Here is a 16,276-nt window from a genome sequence, read left to right as displayed (position 1 = left end):
GGTGCCTTTACTGTGCGAGCCAGACCTGCAGCAAGTGGCAGGACAGAAACCTGGGGACCTCCGGGCAAGGGGCTCTCCAGAACACCGATCCTGACGCCCCGCTGCCACCTCTGGGTAAGGGAGGGCTTGGTGTCCTCCGGGGAACTCGCAGGAGCTCAGAGGACTCAGCAGCTCCTGCTGGCGCCGTGGGCTGGGGCTCGGAGGGGTCCCCGTGGCTCTGTGCAGGGCAGGGATGCTCCCTGCACGAGCGCTTACCGAGGCTGCTGGTGGGATCCCGGACGGCAGAGGCAGAGGTATGATTGCAAACCGGCCTACTTGTGCTCACTGGGACTGGGTTAGTTACAGCCTTCTTCTTCCCTAGACAAGCTGGTTCTTAACTGGTTGATCTGAGGCAGAACCAGAGCAGCCTGTGCTTTTCCTCTCCCCACACTGAGCTGCAGCAACGCCGGCTTTCAGGACGAGCACACATCCTCCCAGAGCACCGCAGGCGGACACGGTGTGCATTTCGAACGCAGGTGCCGTGGGCCAAACAAACACCAGGCTCCTGTGCTGCTCTCCCCTGCCGTACCCGTGCCGAGCCACTGGTGCTTCCAAAGCCCCGGCTGATCCCAGGTCACAGAGGCAGAGCCGGCAGGGATCACGTTAAAGGGTGAGACAGGAAAAGCTGCCAAGGTAGCTCTAGAAAAAATGATTTTGAAGGGAACCAGCTCGTGCTGGAACTGTTCAAGCACACCAACTACTGCTGCACGCTCTTTTGGGCCCTGGCGCAGTGCTTTTCACCCTGATCAATCTCTACGGATGGCTAAGCAGAGAACCAAGCAAAGCACAAATTGTCAGTTGGTTTGAATTCAGTTGTATCTGAACCTTGGCTAGAAGTTTTTGGGGATCCATCCATCAGAAAAGAGCGTCAACAGATCTCTGCCAGCTTGGCTTCCTCAGCTTCTCGTTTAGTTACCCCGGTTTCCTCTTGCTGATGCTGGTGACCCCACTGAGCGCAGTGAACTGGACAACGACCCCTCTCAGGGCTTGGGCTTCCCCCTCTTCCTTGCTGCCACGCTCTGGCCGTGGGGACATGGGGAGGCCGCAGCAGTCTGGTGATGTCCTTCGCCCTCTCGCTGCAAGAACAGAGCCTTTCCCTCAAGGAAAAGCCGAAAACGCCCTTGAGTCTAAGGCATATCACGCAGAATTCCAACACAAGAAAGCCAGCTCTAATTACAACCTGAATTTTCCTGCTAATACCACGCGCACTTTCACTTTCTGATGTCAAAGGAGCATCCCTTGTAATGCCAGCTCAGTAATTCCTTTACCTATCGTTCATCCTATTTACAATACTTGCAATTACGGTGTACCACATAGGTGAGCGTGGAGCATTACCAACAAACGTACTGCGCTCAATTTACTGGCAAATCGAGTTCGGAAGCCTGGGTCACTGCAGCTTCAGCTCAAATGTTTTCATAAACGCACATTCTTTCTTTCTGTTCCCCCCCATCCCCTCTCCTTTACTTACAGCTGTGTGCACAGAGCTGACCCGGTCACTCACAGCTGTGTGCAGAGCTGACCAGATCACTCACCCTTTACAAGTTAGCACGGATCGACTCAAGCATGGGTCTGGTGGCAGCCACGGCAGCAGAGGCAGCGGGTGAAGTCAGGACCAATGCTCCTCTCCCGGCTCCCCAGCAGTTTGCTGTGCGGTTTATGAAAGGCAGGTCTGGCTTGACGAACCCGATCTCGAGGACTTGTTAGTGTTAGGTCAGAGGCTGGACTCGGTGATCTTGGAGGTCTCTTCCAACCCAGATGATTCTGGGATTCTGTGACCTGGACTCAGCCTCCCTGCACTGCTGAGAGAGGTTTCTGAGTATCCCTTCTCTGAGACACTCAAAACCCAACCAAATGCAGACCTGGGCAACCTGCTCCAGGTGAGCCTGCTTTGAGCAGTGGGCTGGACTAGATGATCTCCAGAGATGCCCCGCTGCTTTTATGGCTCTGTGATCCGACACCACCCTGCTGGGGAAACACGACTGTCCTCCTAGCACCCTCTTTGTCCCTCGTGACTATTGCAGTACCTTTGGACCCAAATGCTCCAGTCAGGGGCACAGATGCTGTTCTTCAAAAACTGTGAAGTATGAGACAACAGCTGGGCACAGCCAGAGGAACACGTGCCAGCCATGAAACACCGCCGAGCCAACAGCTGAGGCATCACCAAACCATCGGAGGGGCTCCTGCAGTCTGCTGAGCGCTGGAGAGAGCGCTGTGGAGGACAACAGAAGAGCTCTGCGGCATTCAGGTGAGCTCCTTCCACGCCACGATGCCTGTTTGACACCAGGGCTGACACCAGGGCCATCAGCTGCATGACCTCACAACAGCAAATGAGAGCTTGATGGCACCCTTCAAAACAAAGGCAAGCAGATTGGGCTTGATTTAACGAGGGAGAGACCAGTCAAGAGTTGTACGGGGACAAACAATTTCTGGTGAACTTCTCCAGTCTCTTCAGGCTCCTACAAGCCTCCTTCTGCTCAGTTCCCCTGGTTAGGCTCTGCCCCTCACAGCCTCGCTTTTCACATGCCAGGTTTCAGACTGCTAGAATACTTTAAACCTGAATTCGTTTTCCCACATTAGCCTAATGAAGTAGCATCAGGTACTTGCTGCCCAAAACTAAAGCTTTGCAGGTATTCTTTGGACCTAAAACCCTGCTCTGTACTTGTCACGTGGGAGTAACAAAATAAAAATACAAGACTGCAGGGATGTCCCCAGAATTAAACAAAACAAATCCCCCGTGACTGCAAAACACCCCACGCCTCTCTGAGCCCTCGTCTGCAGCAGTACAGGCAGGGTGAGAACAGCCAGGCCTCCGAGCACAGAAATGTAGGTGCTGCACGTTGTGTCTTTGCTGCCTTCGTCATCGTCTTGAATCCATCTGCTGCAGGGCTTGAGAACGCTGCATCCACAGCGCCAGAAGCGATGGGCTCTGCATGCAAGCCCGCTCCTGGGCTCTCTGCAGGGAGAGGCTTGCTCACAGCAGCTCGCACGCGCTGACGCTGCCCTTGTGCTGGAGGACAAGCGGCTGGCAGCAGCGTGAGCCACCAGCGAGGTTTGGTTTGACTACTGGTGAAAGCCCAGGGCTAAGAGGGTGACAGATGGTGGGAAGAAACCCACGGGGCTTACCGGCACTGGGTGGGGGTCACAGGAACCGAGTTCCCCACAGACCTCCGCGCTCTCAGACAAATCTGAACAGTGCCTGCCTGGGCAACTCTGGCTACCTGCCTTTTGGCAACAGGTTCTGGAGCAGAATCGGACTCAGAAGGCTGACAGAGGAAGGCTGAGCTCTATGGCACGGCTGCCCCGTTGCCTGCAGGAAGGTGAACCTTTTAGTACGGGCTATTTCGCGTAGCAGATTTAATTGGTGACATTATAAAAGCTCCCTCTAAAACCAAGACGCTTCCATCACCAAGTAGCTGGAGACCCTGCCTTCCTTCCTCCACGGCGCACACAAAGCCCTCTGCATCGATCGTGCCTGGAGCAGCAACTGGTGCAGTCAGTAGATGTGAGCTCCCACCCACTCCTTCACATAAACACTGATATTTATGGTGTCAGCTCAGGTCAGGAGACTGTGAAATGTCACCAGCAACTGCCCCGAAGGACAACAGAGCAGCGACTTCGTCTCGCGGTCTGCTGGGCACACACATGCTGACCACAAGGGGATAAGGTCCTGGAGGGGTCAAGTGAGTCGCTGAATAGGCCACAAAAGGCCAGGGAGGTGGGGTGAGGGGGAGGCACACGGGGCTTCCCTTAAAAATGTGCCGCACAACGGGGCGGTTGTTTCAGCACAGAGGGGCCTGGGCAGTTAATGGCTTTGGCCCCGAGGGCAGGGCACCAAGCGAAGGAAGTGTTCGGGAGAGTAAATGGACACTTAGTAAAAAGGCAGGTGTAGGGAAGTGTAAAGGAGGGAGCGAGGGGAGCCTGTTCCATGTCAGCAAACAGGAAACATCCTACTCTCAGATGTCAATGGCAGACCGCTCGGGGAAATTATCCTCACAAAGGGCCTGCGGCAGGCACACTGTGAAAGGTGTTCGATCTCCACTCGGAGACCTTCAGCCTCGCAGCCGTGTATTCAGCACAGATTACACGACCAAGAATGCCGGCCCGGGGCTTTGTTACCGCACGGAGCTGGGAGGAGGGGAGCACCCCGAGCCAAGGCAATGAAATCCTCGTGTCGCGCCACGCGCCGGTCGTGAAATCGCGCTTCTGCTTGCGGGACTCACTGAAAGGAGAGGGAAGAGGCCGGTGCGGCACCACCAGCCCCCAGGAATTCACCTGGCAAGAGAGGGGACACGGCTGTGATTTAGATCATCACAAGTTTTCAGCATAGCTATGACTGCCAAGGGTAAATGGATGTTGTGCACGGACAGGCAAAGGCAGATTAAGCTGAAGAACATGACAAAGTTAGCCTCGGATCCTACAAGGACTTCGGTGTGGTCTTGCACATCATGCACCGAGCAGAGAATCATGTCTGCGGACTGCTCTTCCCAGTGTCCAAGCACTGGGACACGCTTGTATCTTTGCAAGATGATGGTTTTCACTTGGAAATGCACTCTTAGCGTAGGCTATATTGCATCTGTGTCCAGGAGAATTTCCACGGGGCTGGATTAGGTACAGAATGTCGACGAGGATCGTCAAACCTTAGTGCTATGGCAGACTAAATTTGGTATTTTACTCTGATTTTATACTCAGTCCCTTCAGTTGAACTCAAACAAACGCAATCCTGCAGATTGTTGTGTGCTTTTCTTCTGAGATCCAAGTGAGTTCTTCTGAGCTGAGACACTCCGCCGCGAACAAAGAACTCTCTGTGAGCATCGAGCAGCAGAAGTGGTCGTTGATGGAGATGACAGTGGCTCCGGCACAGAGGCCCACAAACAGAAACAGCTTTCAAACCAAAAGAACAGTCCTCTCTATCAAAAGAGGCCTGTACACGGCCATGGCACTCAGACAGCTGAGCAGGGGACAGATGTAGAAATGAGCTGGACTTGCTACTTGCCATTATTTATCCAGTATGGCTTAAATTCTTCACTAACTTCACTTACTTGCACCCATATTTCACCCACGCTTCCGATACCCAGCAGCTGCCCCATCGCTTTCAGTCTGCTCGTAACACACCCATCTTGCAAGGAGACTTTGAAAGGCAGAAAGAACACCCAGGGATCTTTGGAAAAACTCTTCTTCCAGCCCTTCCCCGGACGGTACGAGGCAGGTGGCTGCCAGCCCAAACTCGACGGACTGAAGAAGAGCTCTCAGCCTCCTGCTGGCAGCTCTGCCATCGTCTTCTCTCCTTACCACTGTGGCCAACACACATCCCTGCTGCTGCGAAGCGCTCTACCATCTTCACAGAAGACTGCTCCTCTGCCCTTGTGGCTAGTCCACGCCTGTATTTGAGGTGTTTCTAGAGAGAACACAGCCCTGCCGAAATTCACAGCCTCTCACGTGTGAGACGCCCCAGCCCCACGAGCCACAGGCTCGCCCTGCCCAGATCTGCTCCCAGCGCTGCCGGGACGAGCACTTTGACCACGCTGCCTCCCTCCTAACACCCCAGAGCCTCCCTTGCCTGCTGCGTTCACCACCATGGCCCTTTCTGGTCCGTGAACTCACAGCTTACCCATCACGAGAGGGGGAATTCCACCCTGTTCCTCCCACGGGCATCCCGGTGCTGTCGCAGCAGCTCCTCCGGCAGAGCTGCCTGCCCACCGGTGCCCGTGGACGGTGGCTCCGTGCGGTGGGACCGCGCAGATTTAGTGCCAGACCGAGTGCTCAGGCGGTGTCTGCACATGCTGCGAACACGGAGCAGGTCGGCCGTGCCAGCCACATGCGCTGCACAGCACGCAGGCCAATATTTTGGTCTGAGGACTTCCCAGGCACCACAAGCACACGCTCCCACAGACGCCAGAGCAGCTGTCGGCTTTTCGAGCTCCCTTCTCTCCAAGCAAACCTCAAGAACCTAGGTCAAATCCATTTGCAGTAGGTCTTCTTTCCGTGCCTCGTTTTGGGGGGTTAATTCATGGCCAAGAAATGGGGTTTTGGTATCCAGAGAGAAATCCTGACCCAGAGTTAACCGTGGAATTCAGTGGCATTGAATTCCAAACTTCCCGTCTTATTTTTCTATTTGTGAAAGGTAACGAGCATACATACAGATGAGTATCGAGGTTCAATGTTCCTACATTAATTTTTCCTCATCTCTTCTGGGAATGTTTACTTTTAATGGATGATACTTTCCATTATCTTTTTAGTTGCTTTCTTACGGAATGAGCCTTATGCGGACATGTCACACAATTATCTGCCTGCCTGCTACCCGAGAATTCACTCCCGAACCCCTGAGACGCCCACACCACAGAGATCATGACATTCCTAAAATGTTTGTGAAATCAGCATCTGGCTAGAGAGACGCTAGAGAGTCTCTCCACTGCAGGGACAGGCTGACAGCATTCAGCTCTCACACGCTGCACTTGGCAGACGGCTGCTGGCTGGTCAGCAAGCACACACTTGTGTGCAACTCACGGCACTGCTGTTTGCTGCTCAGGGGTGCCCTAGGTGCCTCCACAGGGAGGAGAGGAGTTGAAATTGTTGTAGTAGGAGGAATGGCAGGGACGAAGGACATAAATCTGGAGGAAAGCAGAACTCACTAGCTCCATGGTCCGCAGAACAAGGTGCATGACGGGCAGATGCAGCTAATTTAACAGCACCGTGCTCACCTAGGTACGCATGCAGCGGACTCTGGTTCTGGACAGCAGCATAACAAAGAAGCAAATGTCATCCTGGTAAAGATCAGCAGGAGGGTAAATATAAAAAACTGTTGTCATGGTAGCACATCTCTATTCTGTCGGCTAAAAGCATCTTCTTCTTTTCCTCTACTTTTGCTGATGAGCTTTCTCCCCACGAAGACAGTCCAGCACTGCAACAGGCTGCCCAGCGAGGCTGTGCCACGTCCATCCTCGGAGGTCCTCAGGACCCAGCTGGCTGAAGCCCTGCGCAGCCTGGTGTGGCTTTGACAGGGGCTTTGACTAGAGACCTCCCGTGACTCCTTCCAGCCTGAACTATCCTATAATCCATGAATCTTCCTCTCTTTGGATCTGTATCTAGAGTCACGAGTATGTAAGAGAGAACACTAAAGCAGGATTTATGAGAAGGACTCTGTGCTCTAACAGAGAGGACCAATAGCTGCACAGGCTAATTTCTGCAGATTCTGCATTGCTAAGCCCAAACCACCAAGAGTCCCTGTGCCACCTGACATGGGTACTGGCATCCATCCAGAGCCTTGCTGCCTACAGAGCAGATATCCCAGTAAAACAGGGTACAGGTACAGTACAGGTACATACGGGCTATGACAGATGGGTAGAAGGCAAACTGCAAAAGGGGAAACGTTCGAAATACCAATCAGAGAGACCGGTGGATGCATTTCCACTGAATTACGGGAAGAAATGGCAGACTCGGTGATTAAGATGAGGACACCCACCATCACTACACGAGAAAAGAAGCTGGAGATGACTAAGAACACAGAGACTAAAAGACAATGAGATTAAAGCAAACAGTAAATCGTATCTAACCCTGAATATGGAGGAGTGTGGATCTTGTCCAGGCCTGGCATTCTGTGGGCCAGGCCTCCCCAGCAAAAGGGCTCCTGGCCCAGGAGCCAGCTGGAGCCACGCAACTCACCTCCATCCAGCAGCAGCTTGACCGTCAGGTAGTCATCAGCGAGCACTGCGTAGTGCAGAGCCGTGCAGCCCCTGAAACTGGCTCTGATGTTCAGGCGGTTGTTGAATTCGTCCTCCCGGGTCACAAGGACTGCAGGGGAAGAAGAACAAAAGCTCAGCTCACCAAGCGAGACAAAGTAAAGAACTGTCTGTCTGAAAACGTGCTAGCAGCATGGATCACCCACCAAGGATCTGGAAGCTTGTTAAGGGCCCAAAGACCTTTTTCAGGAGACAATCGGGACCCCGTGGGGGTTTCTGGTGGCTATTACCCACTGCCTGGGGCAGCAGCACCGAGGAGGACAACACGGGGATCTACAAGTCCGGTTGCTGCCTTCCCACTCCCCTCACGCTGGGGAGGAGGTGGTTGGAGAAAGCCAGAGAGAAAACCTCAGCACCGTCCCAGCCCCGGCCTCTCCGCACCTTCTGTGGCTTCAAGTGAAATCAGGATTCAGCACAAAGGAGCACGCAGAGACTTCTGCCTTTTATTTCCCTTCTTCCGTGAGAAGGAAGAGAACGAACCGCTCGGTGCTTCCTCTGCACCACCCTCCTCCCCCAGCAGCCCGCAGCTCTTTAAGGCCAGGAGCACAGGACACCAAAACCCACCAAAACCAAGAGAAGAGAGACAGAGAGGCCGAGAGACGACAGAGCTACAGGTCCTCGAGACAGCAGTCAGCTGGGAGTGCCCCGGGGTGTCCTCAAAGTCCTGGTGGGCTCCCCTTATCACACAGCTCTTATGCTCACCTCCACCAGGAGCTGCCTCCCGCACTCCACGCTTCTCAGAAACGTCAAGAAGCAGACATCTAAAAGCAGGAACTCTTCTAAAAATGCTTCCTTTGCTAACTGACAAGTAATAAGGGTTAAAGTGCCAGAGCACGATGCCCAGCTTAACCCTTGCTCCTGTCCATTTGCTTGCTGTCTTTGGTCAGGTACTGGAACCGTCTGCTCCTTGGGACCAGGAGTTTTTATTCTGTTTCTTCAGCCACCGGTGCAGCGGGCTGCGTGAGGTGTGCTCCTAGGCACTACCAGGATGGGAATGATTCATAACGATACATTTTACAACTCGTTAGAAAGCCTGGAATCCCCTACGCAAATGCAATTACACCGAGCCCTGGCAGGTTTTGTGAAGTCAGACCTAGGAACTGTGATGTCTCTTCGAACAGAAGCTGACACTTCCTAAAGCTGATTAATTATGTGTTTTTTCCTTCCTTTGAGCCCTGTTCTACTGAATGCCAGTGCGCGAGGACACCCTGCAATAGGGAGCGGCCAGCCATTTGTGCTGGCAGGCTGAGTGAAGCTGGGACGAGGCACTCCAAGGGCAGGATAAGGGCTGGGTGGTGAGACAGCCGCACCGAACCGCTAATTCCTCCACATCAGGTGCAACACCAAAGCGGAATTTGGACTGGGAAGTTGGAAGATCGGGGAATACGTTAAATCAAACCGAGGTGCAGTGGCAGAGCGGCTGAGCTGTCACCAGGCAGGCTGTGGGCTCCTGCAAGGTAACCCTGAAGCGCATCGCTTCCCTGCCACGCGCAGGTCCAGCCCGTCCCCGGGTACATACCGCACATCTGCATCTCGTTTTAGGGACTGAAGGAAATGCCAGTGCCAGCCTGCTGACTAGCAGAAGGGGACTTCCAGGCACAACGGCACCTTCACATCACTCCCGAGAGCATTCAGCACAGCCGAGGGAAGCCTCATCTCAAGCCTGGCCAGGATGGAGAGGCAAAGCCACCAAAGAGCTCAAGTATTCCACGGTACAATCAAGAGCCCACAGCGAACACCATCCCCATGCCTCAGGGGAGCGAAGATCCATCTCCCACATCGCTGTTCACCCTCGCTGGCTGTTTTATGGACGAGCGGCTCAGGGCTGTGGGCTTTGACAACTAAACCTGAGGAAGCCCGCGTTCAGGGAGTTTGTCTGTGAGGAGCTCTGGGCACCCAATGCTCTGTACCAGTAAGGCAAACAGACACAGACCGTGGATGTCCTGCACCGCAGCCTCCACGTTCCCTCCGAAGAACTCCTGACAGGTTTCCAGAAGATTTGATAAGTTCAGTACAGAAAGCACTGCAATGAATGCCTGATGCTGCTCTAGCCCAGCATCTCCGCTAATGAACCGCAGTACCTCCAGGAAGATCAATTAATGCCCTGGCTCCTTTCCTTTCCTGGGTCTTTTCTCCAAGCGTACTGGGCGAGTATGTATATTTATTTATTTGTCGTCATTTCCTACCCAGGGAGGAGCAGGATAATGAACTGCGTGCGTCAGGGAAGATGAATCTGAGATACTAGGGAGCAGTGCAGTAAAGAGATTAAAGTGTTATTATTGTTGGTTTTTTTCCCCCATGGTCCGTTGTGACAGCTCGGCCGTCATCTGTAAAAAATGTCTCAGAGAGAGATAATCATCGGAAACTCAATAAAGCGTCAGGGGAAGCCTCGTCTACCATCAATCACTGGGTGCCTGGAAATTTTCAGCCCTCTGTCTCCCTTCCTGCCATCCATATAAATGTCTGTAATATATTTTGTGCAGTGTTTGTGGAGCATACCCTCTCGATTTGGATGTTTTTATGAAAAAATATTTATACACGAAATATGTAAATGGGTAAAAAAAAATAAAAAACAAAGGCAGTTTCTCTCTCTCCCTCTCTTTTTTAAAATGCAACAGAATTTATTCTTTTTAATAAAACATGTCAAGCAAAGAATTAATGCAACTTCTTACTGAGTGGCCTTATCTTTTCTTCACCCCAAAAATATATAACATTAGAGAGGGATGAATGCAGACAAAAACAATTAACTTTATTGGTTGATATACTTTGCCTTAAATAAAGTCTATGTACATGCATTATGTATTGGCATTCCATTGTTCATTTTTTAATGTTGTTTCATACATTTTGCATTCACTGCTACAGCAATCTGATATATGTGTGTTCTTACTTCCATCAAGGAGCAGGTCTATAGCACGGGTGGGTTACAGTGAGGGATGAGAGCAGAGAGCTTTTAAAAATAAAATAACGCCCTGTCAAAACTGTCCCCTCGCTGATTCATCTTCTTAACTCAACCTGTGTTTTATGAAGGGTTCAAATATTACACCTTCGTTAGACTTTTCCGAGAGCTTTCAGCTCTTAGCAGTGAGGCAAAGAGCTCAGACAGACCAACGGACGCTGTCACCGTGCGATTTTGGCTTTGCAAACTAGACGGGGCAAACACGCACCCCGGAGAATCTACGTGGCGGCTTCCCCAAATTTCCTCCTTACACTGATCAGGAAAAGGTTTGACTTCGAGGCAGAAGGTGAGAGCACACAACCAGCAGTCAGTCTGGAGACTCCGGGCCCTGAGGAGACCCAGCGCGGGCTGAGCTCCGACAAGGTGGCCAGAAGCGACCTGGAGACGCTGTACATGAGAATTCACGTGCCATGTCTGCCGCCCCAGAGCTGAGGACGGCGGGTCAGCTCAGCGTTTGGGTGGGGAAGATGCCTCCAGAACCAGGAAGGTAACAGCTGGTGACATGTTAGCGGGGTCCAGTCTGCCTCAGCTTCCCAGCAACGGGGATGACGTTAGGGTGAGACTGGGACTTGAGACATGGGCCAGGAAAAATCGTAACAAGATCAAATGACACCGCAGAAAAATTCCTTGGTTTAGTCTGAAGACTAAAGGGATGAGTCCAAAGACAAGGGAGGAAAGCCAGCATTAACACGGCCAAAAACCGGCCACAGTACTTGCACGCAGGTCAGCATCATTCAGCTTTATTTCAATTGGACAAGTCTTCCTTCATTTCATATCTATTTGTAAGACGTAAGTCTAAGTCCAGTAGTGGAATACGCTGCCCTCCCCCAGGAAGTGGCTGCGTGTGTCGATGGGATGGTGCTCCTACCTACAACCTTGTACTGTGTTCCGGCTATATATAAAAAAGTTACCTCTAGGATACTGAAGAATTGCTTCTCATGATCAACTACATACTGTTTTCTCTCACCTTCAGACATACACCCACCCACACATCACCAGTAACTCTGCATTTAAATAGAAGCTGAAAAAAAAGAGGTCAAATTTCCATTTCAAAGACAGAAAATGAAATCTTGGGGACCTCAAAAACAAGCGCAGGTAGCTGAACAGGAACAGTATTACCTTCTAAAGAATGGAGGCCTTTTTCCTTGGCAGTCTCATACACGCTGCTGAATTCATCTCCGAGGTTTGGATCTGCATTAGCTGCAAGCAGGATCTTCACCATGCTGTTACAAATCACAGAAGAGTAAGGCAGGGGTACAACGTGAGTGATCAGAATCCATCAGTCTGAGAAAGGAGACAGGGCTCAGAAAGCCACCCTCAAACAATCCCAGCTAGCGGGGGGAAGTTCAACCAACCATTACTGAACATTTCAGCAAATAAACCACCAGCACATTCTGAAAACAACGAGATGGGGGAGGCACTTGAGGCAGGGGTGACCGTAGGGCGACATGCGGTGAGAAACACAGCCGTCCCAAGAAGACCTGCACAGAACATGGGTCCATCGTGGGAGGCAGTTACAGCCCTGTTACTTTTTAAGTCTGGATCAGTGGTGGAAACTGTTCACGGCCACGGCAGCTGCACAGTCAGAGCCAGAGCTTGGCTACAAAGCGGATTCTTACAACACTCTTCAAGGCAAGGGAAGTAAAACTAGCTTGTGCTCTTACTTCTGCTTTTGGGAGGCAATCGTGACAGTAAAGTCTCCATTACTAAAGGTGCCATCCTACAATACAAGCGTATAGCATTTCAGTATGAAGCATGACAAGAGGTAAGGGTCTGAAAGGGGCCTATTCACGCCCAAGGTCTCTGCTCTACAATTTATAGCTCTCACTTGAGCGGTCCCTCTACACCTGGACAGCTGATGGAAGCCACCCCTATAAAGGCAGCTCTTGCATCCACGTTGGATGTGACATACAGCTAGTCCTTGCTTTCTTCTGCCCTCCCAAGAGGAAGCACTGAACTCAGCATTTCCAAAGCAGATTTCAATTGCATTACTTATACAGGGTTCTGGAAGAAAAGCATTCAACTCCTGCACGAAGTTCACTGAAACCTGTCTTTGAGAGCCAATTTGTATGAGATCACCGCTGAAGACAGCCTGATCATCTGCAACCCAGCTCAGCAGCTGCCAGGACTTCTGAAAGAGATTTAATCTCTGAATTTGTAGAGGACTTCCAATTACTGCATATTGTAGCTGTAGTGCCCGGCGGAGAGGCAGATCCTCCTAGGGCTGACCAGCATGGCAACACAAGCAGCATATTTCGTACTCCAACTATCCTCCAACTATCCAAAAGCTGAGGCTTTTGGTCTCCAGACCTGTAACGTTACCAACACGCTACGACAGATCAGCACGAGACACACAGGCTAGGGAGCTTGGTGTGGAAGTCCTCCGTGTCTGCTTCTGAACCCAAACAATCAACAGGCAAGAATTAGATTTCTCACCACCTCCGAAAGCGGCTTGAAGCCAGTTAATTTTTAATTTTTTTTTTCCAGGGTTCAAGCTTCCCATGACAACTAGACAGTAAGGCGCGAGTTAGCATTCATCACCGGTGACATGGCTCACGGGCTGACAGCGGCTCTGTGCGACGTGCACCGCAGCCTGACTGACACGTATCTGCAGGCGGCCTCTTGTCAAGTCACATTTAGAATTTAACTTAAGCTTCTCTCCCGTTTACCCCATAAATGCATTAACGGAATAAAAGCTGGTTATTCTGTTCTTTGAACATGGTACAACAGAGGCAAACTCCTACCCGGCACTGCAACACTTCACCATGTACAAAGTTACTTCTGGGGAACAAAGCCCCACGCTGGAAGCCAGGAGACCCTCCTGACATACACCTCTGTGATCACACTGAGTTCGTTTATATTCATACATCAACAACGTCCTTACTTCTAAAATATTTAGGTTGAGACGCACTACATCTTAATCTTCAAACAGCGATTGTTAATCCCAGCCCCGCAGCCCAGCGGGGCCCCGCGGAGCCGCTCGCCCAGCCCCACGTCCCGGCGGCTGCTGGAGACCCCGCGGAGGAGCCCCCAGCCCCTCTCCGGGCAGCCTGTGCCAGGGCTCCGGCGCCCGCCCGGCACAGCAGTGCTGCCTGGGGCCCAGAGGGCACCTCCCGGGCTCCAGGCTGGGCCCGGGGCCTCTGCTCCTGGCCCTGGGCACCCCTGGCGAGAGCCCGGCTCCGGCCTCTGCGCAGCTCCCCGCAGGCCCCGGCAGCCGCGGGGGAGCTCCCCCGGAGCCTCCTCCTCTCCAGGCCGAGCAGCCCCAGCTCTCGCAGCCTCTCCTCACGGCAGAGGTGCTCCAGGCCCTCCCGCACCTCGGCGCCCTGCGCTGGGCTCTCCCCGGGATGGGGCTGGGGCTGCTCCCCCCCACGGCCAGGACTCTGCAGCTCTCCTTGCTGCACCCCTCGAGGTTCCTCTCAGCCACCTCGCCCTCCTGCCCGGGGCGCTCTGCTGTGTCCGGCACCATCCCAGCTCTGCGTTACTGGTGAATGCACTGAGGGGCACTGTGCCCCACCGTCCAAGACCATTACTGAAGACGTTAAAACAGGACTGCACCCAGTATTAACCCCTGGGGTACTTTGCTTTTAACCGGCCTCCAACAAGACGTCCCAGCTCTCTCAGCCTCTCGCCACAGCAGAGGTGCTCCTGTCTCTTCACCACCTCACGGCCCTTCTCTGGACTCTCTCCAGTCGCTCCAGCTGTCTCTTGGACTGCGGACTTAGTTAACTACATTAATTCACAATTCAGTGTAGTCAGGAGCACGTGACGCTGAAGATGTTCTCAAATACTTTGAATTCTGCACCCATGATCGAGTTAGACACCTGACTGGCAGATACCTACTGGCACTGAGGGGAGATCATCTCCCCTACTTTCGGATATCAGCAGCGGAGGACATGAAGCCTTGTGTAAGAGATGTGCTTGTCCTCTGTGTCCTTGTGTAAGAGATGTGCTTGTCCTCTGCCAGCTGGATCTCTCCCGACAGCCTGACTTCTCTTCCCGTTCATTCAGCAGTGTTGTTCCTGGTGCAAGCATCACCGTGAGAGACTATCTACTATCTTCAGCACAGTCCCACCTAGTCAGAACCTTTTTGTCTCATCCTCAGTCCTCTCGGAACGATTTGCTGCAAGGGACAACAAATCTCCCCCACCGCATTCAGGAAAAACGTCTCCCCTGCTCTGCTGCTTTGCTCCCAAATGCCACCACAGTAAGGACACCTGATGTGGGAGTGCTGTCTCTCCACACACAACAAGCCTGTAGGTCCTTCTGGACCACCTTAGGAGCATCAGTAAGGCATGGGGAACAAAACTCATCCTACAAGTCCTTCAGCACCTCTCACAAGGGCTTTTCGGCACACACCTAGCTCCAGACCCATCCGTCCTTCACCGATCTGACGTAGCCTCAGGTAAAGGGGCGCTGCCTGACCTTTACTGCTAACTTCTATGGCTGCACAAAATGGAAAGCAAGAGAGAGCTCTGGCCACAAGTACAGCCAAGCGAGCCCAAGCGTGTAGCCTTCGCTGTCCAGAACAGCTCCCCAGGCTCTTCCACCCCTGGTCGCTACGTAGGCCCTCAGAGGCCCCTCAATCCTGTTCTTGGTGCCAGGCTGGTGATGCTGGGTAGGAGGTGTGCCATTTGTCCACAGCTACAAAACAGGAGAAACGAAGGTGTCACAGACAGGCTTTCTACCCGGAGGAACTCTAGCACAGTCCTTCTGGAAGATGCAGCGCTGGATTACTCTGGAGACATCCTGCAACTCCAGTACTGGGTGCTGGTCACCCAGTAAGCGATGCGAGAGAAGTGCACTGGAGATCTGGAAGAGGCAGTCCCTGTGGGAAGCAGGAGGTACAGGATGGAGAACAGTGGGGCAGGCACTGCCCTGTTCCCCCGCGGTTTCTTTGTTGAGGACCTCCATGCTCCTAGGGATGGACATCTAAACAGTGAGTGGCCCCAGGTGCAACGGGACTGGAGGTTCCACCCAACACACCGTGCTGGTGCGCCAGAGCACACTGCAGAGCTGAGACAAGGTGGGTGCCTGGGAACCTCATTGCTGAGCTTCACGGCAGGGTAAAGATCTCACCACCACTTCTGATCACAGCCTCCTCCTGCAGAGTCTCAGGCGGGAGCCTAGCTACTGAGCAGCAAGCCATCACGAGTGCAACCTACCTCAGGAAAGCCTTTGATCGTTCTGCCCCAGCAGGCGACTTACTGTGAAGCCCTTGCATCTGGCACAGCACCTCTGGGGTAGCTTCAGCTCCAGAAAGCCATTCTGATCCTTCACGTCCTTCGCAGCACAGGTTCTGATATGGACAGACCTCCCCTCTCGGACCCAGGCCTCATGGCTGTCACCACCAAAGAGATCCCTCCACTCCCATTTTAGCTGACAGGCTATGATATGTTTTAAGGTCCGTGCCTCTTCTTCATTTTAAGAGAAATGATCCCAAGTCCCAGTGTAGGACTTTAATCCACAACCTCACAGCCCAGGAGTGAGATACGGGTGCCAAATGAGTCATATGAAACACACAATGACTTGTAATTTCCTAGGTAAC

The 16,276-nt window shown here is 52.7% G+C and overlaps 1 protein-coding gene across 1 annotated transcript in view; it reads right to left on the bottom strand.

Annotated features, from left to right (window-relative positions):
* The window catches only part of CLPB (caseinolytic mitochondrial matrix peptidase chaperone subunit B), an 81,288-nt gene that overhangs the window by 40,172 nt on the left and 24,840 nt on the right, over positions 1-16,276 (bottom strand). Inside the window, exons 4-5 of the mRNA XM_035571733.2 lie at positions 11,851-11,954; positions 7,699-7,827 (exon numbers count right to left, since the gene is read on the bottom strand). Coding sequence (XP_035427626.1) covers positions 7,699-7,827; positions 11,851-11,954 — 233 coding nt within the window. The remainder of the gene's footprint in view (positions 1-7,698; positions 7,828-11,850; positions 11,955-16,276) is intronic.

The sequence above is a fragment of the Cygnus atratus genome, chromosome 1 (genome assembly GCF_013377495.2).
Source record: "Cygnus atratus isolate AKBS03 ecotype Queensland, Australia chromosome 1, CAtr_DNAZoo_HiC_assembly, whole genome shotgun sequence".
In the NCBI taxonomy this organism is placed as follows: Eukaryota; Metazoa; Chordata; class Aves; order Anseriformes; family Anatidae; genus Cygnus; species Cygnus atratus.
This window is presented reverse-complemented; position numbering and strand designations above follow the sequence as displayed.